Here is an 11,876-nt window from a genome sequence, read left to right as displayed (position 1 = left end):
TAGCTTACATTTTCAGTTGCAGAAAGTTCTTCCGATTATAATTTATCAGCGGGAAACAGTACCTTCATCTTTGCATGACGCATAATAAACGTCCATAATTGACATATAATCCTTGCACAAATACACATTTCAGAGTGCCCTGTTTAGGTGAAGCATGCGCATGTCCTCTTGAGCGCGACCCGTAGGGGGCGATGACGCTTCATAGGACAATGCTGTACAAATTGCAGAAAATCACGAGGGGAAGAAGAGAACCAGAGGTAAAGCGAAGCCACCAGAGGTAAATGCAGGCGTCATTCTTAAGCAGACTTGTTGAGAAACATGGCAACGTTTTCAAGCATTTACAAACACTTCACCCAACACTGAAGTACTTTTCAATCTTTAAAAACACAACATTAAAATTCAAGCATTTTCAAGGATTTCAAGCACCTGTACGAACCCCGTACTTTTTACATTAGAGCGTACAAACTTTGGGTTTATTTAATTTCTGTAGCGTTGTAACAAGAACAATTTCTACAACAAGGATTCATACTGAATTCTTAAAACAGAAATATAAAATGTATACACCACCGTTTAAAAGTTTGGGGACATTCAGATATCTCCATTCTTTGACAAAAGCGAAATTTGAAGGATTAGAACAAAATGTAATAAAAAAGAAAATTTCTAATCATCTCAATGCCTTGACCATGCTTTCTATTTATTTTGTAACTCATTTGATTCATAAAGAAGTGTGACATTTAATGGAAAACACACTATATTCTGAATTACCCAAACTTGGAACAGTAGTGTACATTTTAAATTGTATTATCTTGATCATCATGTAATAGTCTTTGGAAAATTTGAAAAGAGTACAATATTTATCAAAAAGACCGTTTTGAAAAAGTGCACATTAATATAATAGTTTATTTATTTTTGCTTATAATTCAAAGCAATGTTTTATTTACTTTGAAATGAATGTTTTTACTCAAAGGAGGCGCTTGATAATACACACAGTTTCTTTAAATTAAGATAGAGAGAAGAAAAATCACAACTTTGCAATAAAAATGTCCCCTTTAAAATTATCAGTCCTTTAAATGGCAATCAAAGTGGTCCTTAAATCATTAAACCCAGAGAACTTGCACTCTGCTGAACTTTTTGCATTCCGCCCACTCCTTGTGACTGATTTCCCAGCAGCGACTCAAATCTACACATTTGAGTCTCTTGCTTTGCTGCATTATGTTTTTTACTGTAATCATTTCCACGTCAGTTCTTCGAAGGTCAAGGTGTTGCACCCTTTCAAGTAGTTTTGGAGCACGGGAAGCTCCAAGATGGTGTAGTTGGCCAGAGTGAAGTACTTGCTTTAGAGTGATGTTCAATGGACAAGGTAAGGAAACCAAGGAAAGTCTCCGGAGTAAAGGAGAACCACTCAGGAGGTAGTAGATCACCTTCCCCAAGGACATCCAGGACATGAGAGGTTGCATTTCGCTGTGCTCGTATGAGAAACTGCACACAAAAACCAATCAACTGACACATTATGACTCTACCATGTTATTTTGCAAATTCATATTGCTACCGTGGTTTAGTCTAAATATCATTGTTTCAGCTACCTTACTCTTACTTTTGTTTTGATTTTAGATCAAGTTAGAGTCTACTGTAATACGGCATCACAGTGTGGTATGCTGGGAGCACTACAGCAGACAGGAGAACCTTAAAGAGTCATCAACTCAGCTCAAAAAATCGTTAGCTTCTTTTTGCCTAGTCTGGAGAACATAAACTTTGCCGGATCTCGCTTCCAACAGTATTTAGGACTCCTTTCATCCCGACCACTACCTCTTTGATTTGATGCTTCAAGTCGCTTAAAACAAAGACTTACAGGCTCGAATACAGTTTTTTTCTCCAAGGTCAAAATTAAAAGAAAAGAAATAGGAAAGGGAGAGAGGGAGGAAGAGTGTAAATTCATATATTTTTTTCTTTTATTTTATGTCATTATTCTTATTTTAGCAATATATTCATGCTAATGTCATGGGAGTATTTTTCATTGCACTATTTTCTGATCCACCTACAACTTCGGCCAGTGTACAAGCACAACCTCGGTAATATTGCCTCCATCCATTTCCATCCATTTTCTACACTGGCTATTCTCATTAGAGTCGTGGGGGGGCCCATCCTAGAAATCTTCGGGCAGTGGGCAGGAGACACTCTGGTTGCCAGCCAATTGCAGACCAAACAGAGCCAGAGAACTCACTCGCTTATTCACACCTAGGGACAATTTGGACCAGGCAATTAACCTGACCTGCATGTTTTTGGAATGTTAGGGAAAAAAAAGGATTGCCTGGAGGAAAATCCACGCAAGCACAGGGAGAACATGCAAACTCCGCACAGGGAGGCTGTGGTAGTTGTAATCGAACCCTGTACCTGCACGCTAACCGAGCCGTGCCAGCAGTAATATTGCCTATCTATCCTAATATTCTTTCATATATATGTACCGTATTTTCCGCACAATAGGGCACACCGGGTTACAGGGTGCACCCCCAAAAAATAGTTTTTGGTCCTCTATCTTCCATACATAAGGCGCACCGGATTATAAGGCGCTACAATGGGAGCGTCGACAAAACAGTCAGATAGTTCAGTCAAACTTATTACCCCCTTAACATTCCGAAAGCTTGTAAAGAAGCAAATACGTGTCGTAGACACGTGCGGATGCGGTGTCCGTACGATGTCACTCAAATGCATCGTTCCAAATATCATTCGGAAGGTTAAAGTCTTGGGATTCAAGAAATGCCAACCATTTCTTAGTTTCTATTTTCTTTTTCGCTCGCAACTTTACTGAATGCTTCATGAACTGAAAAGTAACCAAATATTGATGTATTTGAGCATGTTAAAATTCTAAATAAATTTACAATCTAAAAGTCAACCAGCATCACACGCAGCAATGTGCAAAACATCTATTTTACTAGAGAGAATTTATAATCTTACTTGAGTGTCAAAGAGCAAAGGTTGGGCAGACTTGGACTCAAACGCTCATCGACTTGTAGATCTTCCAGCACTGAAGTGGGAGGCTCTGCTTGTATGAGCAATTCTTGAAGTCCAGGACAGGCCCTGATGATGTCTAACAGGGGCGACTCAGGATTCGTCCTCACTCCTTCCAAAGTGAGCGACACAAGGGAGGAACCCGAGATTTGAAGCGCAGGGAGGAGATCCTGGAGAAGGCCTTGGTAGTGCAACGAGAGGCTCCTTAGCTGACCTGACCACGACTGCAAGCCAGAAGCCAAAATAGATAGCAAACTTCTTCCATTGTTCTCTTCCTCTTCAAGTTTCACAGAGATTGAGTCAATGTTTGGGCATAAACGGGAAAAACTGTCCAGAGACTCACAAGTTAAAACTTTAACATCTCTCAAGCGCAGGTGTCCAACACAGCCCAGTTCTTTCCCTTCACTGCGAGTGAAATCATCTTTGCTTTCACTAACACAACCATCTCGTGGTTCTACTCTCTTTTCCTTCCATGCATCGGCTCTCTGCGTGCACCTTCTCTCCCACACCTCCTCCAAGCCTGGCAGCCTTTCTCTACTTGCAAAGGCATCCACCCTTGTAAAATCCTTGCACTGGATCATCCGACAAGCACATGAAAGATCCTCCACAGCCAGTCTCTCCAGCTGAGGCAGAGAGAGAAGAAGATACGCCACAGACGCAGCAAGGTCTCCCTCCTGTTCCCCGAAGCCGATATTAAGAGCGAGCAAACTACACAGAGGAGGCGGAGAAGCAGGGATGGGAGAGGAGGATCCAGGAGGAAAACGATCAGATGGACGTAGAGCTCCAAGAGGAAGTAATGCGGCCGGGGGGAGAAAAAGGCATCCTGATACATCCAAATGGCGCAGTCGAGAGCAGCTGAGGACGATGGTTTTGATAACATCTGGGCCACACATAGTTCCCGCCAGGGAAAGGGAACGCAATGCTGAAAGACGGTGCAGCGTATCCGACAACAATTTGGAAGACAGCTGCTGGGCTCCAGACAAGTTGATATTGTGCAGGGCCTGTAGGAAGAAAACAACGTTTATAGTTTAGTAGACATTCAGAATAAGGAGAGAAAGCATTAATTCACACTGAACTTGCTAAGGAATCAGCAGAGGACGTAAAAAAAACCCTCACAATGCCAAATTCCAAATCTGCTTAGAAAGCCCCCCCTGAGCTCTTTTTTATTAAATCTCCTAGGTTGCAAAATGATAATCGGCCATAGAGTTTGGTTATCAAAGAACAGCAACATTATTGGCAGATGCATAATAGTCAAACAATGATAGTGAGGTATAATAATCAACATAATCAACTGATATCCTTTGCACGTGTCCAATATTAAGAACAGAATGAACTTATCAAAAGATACAAGTTGTCCTCCTAAAGCGGAAAGTGAGAATGTCAGAATGTTGATTAAAAACTAGTCCTTAAGTAATCTGATCTGTTCCTAGTAACTCAGTGCCCCTTTATTTACTCCACTATGGGTATCCAAAGTGGGATACCCCACCTGACGAAGTTTTCATTTTATGGTGTGGAATAAGATGTTTTTGGGTTAAAATGGCATAGTAAACTGTGGAATTTTTGTAGCATTTGGTAGCTGAGATATGCTTTTGGCTGATGTACTTCCCACAATGCTTTTATATACTATTCAGTTCAAAATCTTGTGTACTCCATAAACTTTTAAATCCAATTCAGTACTCTTTATTTTGTCATGTATTTATTAGCTGTGGGTCCCAAGGTTTGCTGTAATACTAAAATGAGAAGCAAAAATCTAAAAAACACATGAAATTGAAGCCTTAAATTATTAAGAAATACAAAGAGGCCACAGTTACATGACTGTAACAAATCAACTTGCTAAACTATTGATAAAAATAAGAAGGCGATTAAATCAAATAAGTCTTCTTAAGGCAGGACGATCATTGCACGTGGAAGTTTTCAAATCAGTTTTAAACCACCGTCGCCATCTCCTCCTTCATCTGCATCTACCCGTTACTCCAATCGACCAGCTCAGGTCAGATCAAAACGATTGTAAATGACATAAAATTTTCGTTTACATGAATATTTATTTAAAATATTGTTTTATCAGATATATATATATTACATGTAAGTAGTACCTAAAATATAATATTTTGTCTTTTTTTTGTGGTAACGGGATTTGGAACGCACTGGCTACGCATCACCATAGGTTCTATCGCCCGCTATATGAAAATTTGGCTTTAGGATTCCCACCACAAAACGTATCAATGACATATACTCGGGGTCAACTACTGTACTCTACAGCAGTGTTTTTCAACCAGTGTGCCGGAGCACACTAGTGTGCCGCTGGAATTTGCCCAATTTTATCTTTCCAAGAAATCAGGCCATTATTCAGTATTTTTGATTTCTTCAGACGAGGAACTGTAATAGTCATCCATATCAGTAGGTGGCAGTCGATTTTTAAATACTTTTTACATACTAATTTTTTGCTCATGAGGTAGCACACGACATTTAATAACTTAAGTTGTTTCACAAAGCAGTTTAAGATTGCACTGTAAAAAATAAAAACATAAATAAAGCACATCATTCTTTTTTATTTTAAGTATTATTTTCTTCTTTTTATATACTAATTATCTGCTCATGATGTAGTACAGTGAAATATTTGACATAACTTCATTTTCAAACATTTTCAACGGACGGTGTGCCTCGGAACTTTTTTATCATTAAAAGTGTACCTTGGTTCAAAGAGGGTTGAAAAACACTGCTCTACAGTACATTGAAACCAAAGAACAAACCCTATTTGCCCCTTTTTGGCAAGCTCTTTTTTGTAGCGAAACTAATAAATCCCACCGTAATTGACACTAGGGCGAAGAAGAAGCAGGGAGACAGTTTTGCCAATCGGAATGCAGAACACAATGCACTAAGCAAATCAGTGGAGTAGCGAGACTGTGAAAAGTGAACTGCGTGATAGCGAGTGTTCACTGTACTACAAGGATTCATTCCGGTTCCCAAAACGTTTTTCCCACCTGGCAGCGTGCAGCAAGGATGACACTAAGGGCAGGGGTAACCAGGTTCGGGCACTTCTCCAGGGATAAGCTCCTCAACTGGGGAACTAACAAGAGATGAAGAGCAGCGCGAGAAAGCTCTTTTCTCGAGCACAGCAGACCAGTCAGCTCTTCCACCAAATCTGAAGCTAAATAGGAAAAAAGGATGAAGTCAGATCACTTTACAGGGTTCATACAACTTTTTCATGGCCAAATTCAAGCACTTTTTAAGGACTTTCAAAATCAGTTTTCTAATATTTCCAGTAACATTAAAAGAGTAAATGTGATGTGAATCATGTATTTTTTAGAGCCCAAAAATATATCTGCAATTTACATATGCAGTGTTTAATCTTGCGTGTGCATTTATCAAGACATGATTTTTAGATCTTGCTTGAATCGAGAATATATTTGTTTTTTAGACAAATCAATCCCCATGTAATTAGTTAATGATGACAGTAATACTTCTTACATTTTCAGTTACAGGAAGTTCTTGCCGTAACAATTTTCCACTGGCCCATAATAAATAACCATAAATGAATATGTAATCATTGCATGAGTTCAAAGTGCTTTGTTAATGTCTAGCATAGACTTGTCCTCTTGAGAGCGACCCATATGGGGTTTTATAGGACAATGCCATACAAACTAATACCAGCTGCTGTCAATCACGAGGGAAGAAGAGATTAAATAGGAAAATGGAACCACCAGAGTGCAATGTCTGTCTTATTTTTAAGCAAAACTGTTCAGAACAATGCAGCAATTACAAGCATTTGCAAGCACTTCACCCACAATTCAAACACTTTTAAATACTTAGGGACACAACATTAAAATTCAAGCATTTTCAAGGAATTCAAGCACCCGTACGAACCCTGACATTAAAACAGTGTGCTGAACTGGAAACCAGTGACAAGCAGTCAGGGGTGGCAGGTAAGGCAGTGTTTTACCTGTGATTATGGAGAAATACATAAAACGGTTATATCTACATTTCTCTTATTTTTCTATTAGCTTAATTTATTTTTTCAAAATCGCTGAACTTTCCCATTATATTACGAATATTAATAATACAATATATAACGTATTGTTTTGCTGAGTCTCTGCAGGTGCAGAGTGAGGCGTGCAATTCTCTTGCCTCGTGGCAGAGGGTGATAGTGAGCACAGAGATTCAGATTTGGTAAACACCTCAACCCCAAACAATAGAATAACTGATAGTATTAGCAAAGCAACAACCTTCTAAAGTTTCTTATTTTCCTCATGTTGAGGTTTTGAATGTTTCCTTGCCGGCATGTTGGTTTGGTTTCAGATCAGGGGATGGTGTCACTGTGGCTTATGTAGTCCTTTGAGACATTTTGTGAATAAGGGCTGTAAATAAATCTGACTTGACTAGCATCATCCTCCACAGGACGCGCTGCATCCGCCGTATTCATTTTTACAGTAAGCTAGTATAGCTACTGAAGGTACATATAGCATGCGTTGCATTCATTGTAAGGCTTATATACAGTAAGGCTTTTAATTTTTTTGTGGCCCCAGAAACGTTAGATTTTTTTGTCCGATATGGCTCTTTCAACATTTGGGTTGCCGACCACTGATTTAAGTAATGACAATAGAACGTTCACTTTCTTGCAATGTCAGATATCAAATAATGAATAAGGTGTCATGATGACTTATGACTTTCACCTGTGCCCGCGCGTTTGGCGCCAGCTGCTGCTGGCTACATGATTGGTTCCCTGTCCTATTTAAGCTCAGTCCTTTCACTCACCTGTTGTCAGTCTGTCAACGAACCTATGCACCCGCAAGACGTGGGTTTTCACTCTGTCCGGCTTCCTGCTTGTGTTTCCTGTCCGGTATTGTTCCCGTCTATTTTGTACTGTTTAATATCGATCGCCAGTTTTGTTCCCGTCGAGTTTGTCCTGTTTATTTTGATATCCAGTTTTGATATCAATCCTGTCGTTCCCGTCCTGTCCGGTATCGACCCCATCCGTCCGATATCTGCTCGTGCAATTGGTATCGATCTCGTCTGCCTCTGGCTTCCTGTCACTCCACGCCAGACTACTGCCTTACGTCCTCCGCCAAAAGATCGCAGAATCACTGGCGTTTGGGTTAACATGCATGACTGCCCCATTTCCCGTAAAATAAAAGCTTGTGTGAGAAATGTCACGCATTTGGGTTCTCCGCCTGTTCCGGTTCTTGACATAAGGTGTAAGTTCATATCTATTTCAATCTGACTGTGCCTCATAAAGGATATTATACATTTGACTATAAAGGATTTTATACGATTGGCTACAAGTTACATGTATTGAGTTTAATGCAATAGATAATCACTGACTGGGCTTTAGTGCAGTGAAAGTTCAGGGCAGGCATAAGTGGTGGAAGATGTTGTTTACAGGACGGGACGTACTGCTGATAGCACATCAGCACATGCAAACGTTGTTGACGCAGAACGACCAGGCGCTGTTTTAGGAAAACGAGACATCAAGGCGCTGTGTTGTGAGATCGTTGGGCGCCAACAACTGCTTGGCACGCCCATGGGAGGAGCCGAGACACCATCTTGCGGGGAGACGTGGGCCAATAAGAGAAGGCTAAAGGACATCAGAAGGGGGCTTCACACAGACTCCAACGTCACTTCAGCCGTCGCCTGTTTTACACTTAGTTCTGCTGTTAGGAAAAATAAACATCCGCCCCCGTGTGGAATGTCGGCCTTCCTGGTCATTTTTCTCTCAAGAAACGAGCGCGCATAATTGTTGGATGAATGTAGGTTGTTTGGTTAATGGAGTCAGATAACTAATTCAAAAAATTTGGTAAAGGGTACATTTTGATAGTAAATTCCCAACACTCACCAGACACAAACTTCACCACGTCACTGTCGCAAAGGATGCTTTTGACTCACCGAGCAAATTAAACGGTCCCATGATGTGTCTGAAAGAATAGCGATCCATGTAGTTTTCTATGTAATCTTTTGCCCACAGTTCCTTCATATTGTCAACCAAGTTCAGCAGACAGAGACGCGTCAGTGAAGGCACAGGATCGTCCTCGTCCATCATCCACCTCTTCTTGGTTTTCCTCCATTTGGGCTGGACTATGACGTCCCTCGAGGCTCTGAACAAAGGCATCTTACGTGGACCCTGTTAGATCAGAAAGCTCTAAAACACAGTACTGCTACTGTTGTAGTATTGAAATGTGTCAGTGCGTATATCAACCGTATTTTCCTGTCCGTAAGGCACACCTACACCACTCAATCTGGCCAGAAAATTGAAAGTGCGCCTTATAACCCAGTGCACCTTATATACTGTTAATACAGTGGATAGGACTGGAAATGAGTATAGTATTTATACGTGTGCATTACTGCGCAAGATTTTATTGTATATGTGCAATGGCAGATTACCGTATTTTCCGCACTATAAGGCGCACCGTGTTATAAGGCTCACCTTCAATGAATGATATATTTTAAAACTTTTTCCACACATAAGGCGCACCGCATTATAAGGCGCTACAGTAGAGGCTGTAATTACGTTATGCAACCATTAGATGGTGCTGCGTTAAAGGGAATGTCAACAAAACAGTCAGATAGGTCAGTCAAACTATGAATAGATAACAAACAAGCTTTCCACAACTCCATTCACTCCCAAAATGAATAAACAGCTGTTTTATTATTTTCTCTGAGGTAAAGTATTTTCGTGACACATCTTTAACATCTTTGAACAACAGCAAGGAATAACATTTTACTTTTCCTACATTTAGTCAACATGCAAAAAACCGTCTGACACTGTTATGGTGAATAAAACGTTAGTGCAATCGCAATATAGTGACACTCGTAATGTGCAAAAACAATAACAAGTGCAAAACAATAACAATAAAGCAATAACATAATAACTGTAAAATGTAAAACGTAAACAGCTCATCCTCATGCTTCCTCTACTTCCACACCATCGATTCATTAATGTTAAACTCTCTTGCTGCTGCTCTATTTCCGTGTTCTACTGCGTGACTGATCGCCTTGAGTTTAAACTCTGTGTTGTAAGCGTGTCTCTTAATAGGAGCCATTTCAGGGTCTTTATACAAACGCACAAATAAAAGAGAATCGTTGTTTAATATTTCCCAGTATGCACAGCGCACTTCTTCTTCTACGCGAAAGATGGAGTCGGTGGCTGCTTACCGTAAATTGCGAGACCTGTCGCGGCTCAATATCGAACCATATATATAAGGCGCACCGGATTATAAGGTGCATAGTCAAATTAAAAAAAAAAAAAACGAATTTAGGTGCGCCTTATAGTGAGGAAAATACGGTAATCAAAATACATCACGACCAATAACTCAAATTACTATGGGCATCGGGAATCGAACCCCGGTAATGAGAACAACTATACATAACTGCTAGGCCACCAGTGATACAGATGACATATGAAAAGGTATCTGATTTTATCTCATTGTCACGCTTTTGTTAAACTCAAATCGTAATTCATTATTATATACGGTATACCAAAGAGTTGTTTCCCTCGTTATGCTTTTTTACGTTTGTTTTTAACGGTAATCTAACCTCGGTAATGAGAATAACTGGTTGGTTGGATCCTTTAACCACTAAGGTTGTAGGGGAACCATTTCCTGTGGTGTGTCTTGGGCAAGTAAAGCCTGGTGGCACCCATCCCTCTCCAGGCCAACATATGTTTCCACCCAGTCTCAAACCAGGGAACTTATGCGTGTGAGGCGAATAGGCTCACCACTGCACTATGGACTATTGGTATCCAAAATAAATAAACTTCTTGAGCTACAATTATCTGCAAAATTAAAAACGTATGTTTTTTTGTTTTCGATTCAAATCAATATTGTTTTTTTTTTACCACTAGGAGAAACTAAATGATACACAATGTCCCTTTAAGTTCTGTTTTGACTCATTGACCCCCTCCAAGTTTAAAAGTGATTGTTAACCATTAAAGTCGTCGCACATGAGAATTCACAGCTATTGTGCTGTAGTTAATTTGTGCCAGGAATATTATGTAATACAAAGTCGCTCATCTCCAGCTCTTATTTTGATTGACCTCTCGTCTCATAACCCGGATATAAAAATAAACATGCGGAGGGAAAAAAAAAACCTTACTCTTCAGGACACAACATGATTTATGAATGACTAAATCTTGTGTCCCGCGACCCTACTGAGGATAAGCGGTGCAGATAATGGATAAATCTTGTGTTTTGTCGTACCCTCGCTATAGCACGGTTCTATTCTCACGGTTTCACTATTTCACTGATTTGCATCATGGATTGTGTTCTGTTTCTGACTGGTTAATAAGTATTTGATTTAAATGATTATTTTGTTTTACAATAGATATCTAAGAAGAAAACAATTTATAAGCTACAGTACTCTTATTTGTTGAACAAATGCTTAAACATGTAAAATGGACCTTTCTTTGTTTTAGTGTATACTCAAGTATTAGCAGCATAACAATTGTAAAGATATATACATAAGGATTATAACTTCACGGATTTAACCTAACACGTTTGTTTTTGTAACGTTAACCCGCGATACCCGAGGGTTTCACTGTACGTTAAAGTTGAGAACTACGGGTACTCATTTGGTAGTACAGTACCGTCAACTCACTGATAATGAAACCGAGGAAAAAACAGAATTAGTGAATAAAAGAAGTTTTTAATGACACTTACCTGTCAGGGTGAACTAAAAGTTACTATTTTAGTGTTTTGAAAAATTTTTAAAAACTCACTTTCCAAAACAACGACCAACCCAAAAGAAGAACTCTACTTCCTGATTATGGGAAATGTAAATGCCCTGAATTAAGTCTGCCAGGCTAAAACCTTCATCCGCTAACTGGTTCTGAAAATAGCTCCAGCAGGGGCGATTTGAGGGCGCTTGAAGATCATTCAACA

General features: G+C 39.8%; 1 protein-coding gene across 2 annotated transcripts; it reads right to left on the bottom strand.

Moving 5' to 3' along the window:
- Positions 1-591: 591 nt before the first annotated feature.
- On the bottom strand, positions 592-11,804 carry LOC148366022 (uncharacterized). Of its 2 annotated transcripts, none has more exons than XM_088335142.1 (5): positions 11,714-11,804; positions 8,887-9,121; positions 5,988-6,154; positions 2,953-4,007; positions 592-1,479 (listed from the first exon to the last, which is right to left on the bottom strand). In XM_088335142.1, the coding sequence occupies exons 2-5, from the start codon at positions 9,107-9,109 to the stop codon at positions 1,098-1,100; spliced, it is 1,827 nt and encodes a 608-aa protein (XP_088191268.1). In that variant the 5' UTR covers positions 9,110-9,121; positions 11,714-11,804; the 3' UTR covers positions 592-1,097. The 2 variants fall into 2 exon arrangements, with proteins under 2 accessions (XP_088191268.1, XP_088191267.1); XM_088335141.1 differs by having other exon boundaries at positions 11,655-11,796.
- Between the last annotated feature and the right edge of the window lie 72 nt (positions 11,805-11,876).

This window comes from Urocampus carinirostris, chromosome 5 (genome assembly GCF_059441175.1).
Source record: "Urocampus carinirostris isolate Australia breed hairy pipefish chromosome 5, RoL_Ucar_1.0, whole genome shotgun sequence".
Lineage (NCBI taxonomy): Eukaryota > Metazoa > Chordata > Actinopteri > Syngnathiformes > Syngnathidae > Urocampus > Urocampus carinirostris.
The sequence above is the reverse complement of the archived record's forward strand: the minus strand, read 5'-3'. Positions and strand labels throughout refer to the sequence as shown.

Excerpts from the sequence above, each read along its gene's own strand:
- LOC148366022 (XM_088335142.1), bottom strand. The coding sequence starts at position 9,109 with ATGCCTTTGTTCAGAGCCTCGAGGGACGTCATAGTCCAGCCCAAATGG. Across the intron at positions 6,155-8,886 it reads GGGACCGTTTAATTTGCTCG|CTTCAGATTTGGTGGAAGAG; the intron begins GTGAGTCAAAAG and ends TTTCCTATTTAG. Across the intron at positions 4,008-5,987 it reads TCCTTGCTGCACGCTGCCAG|GCCCTGCACAATATCAACTT; the intron begins GTGGGAAAAACG and ends TTCTTCCTACAG.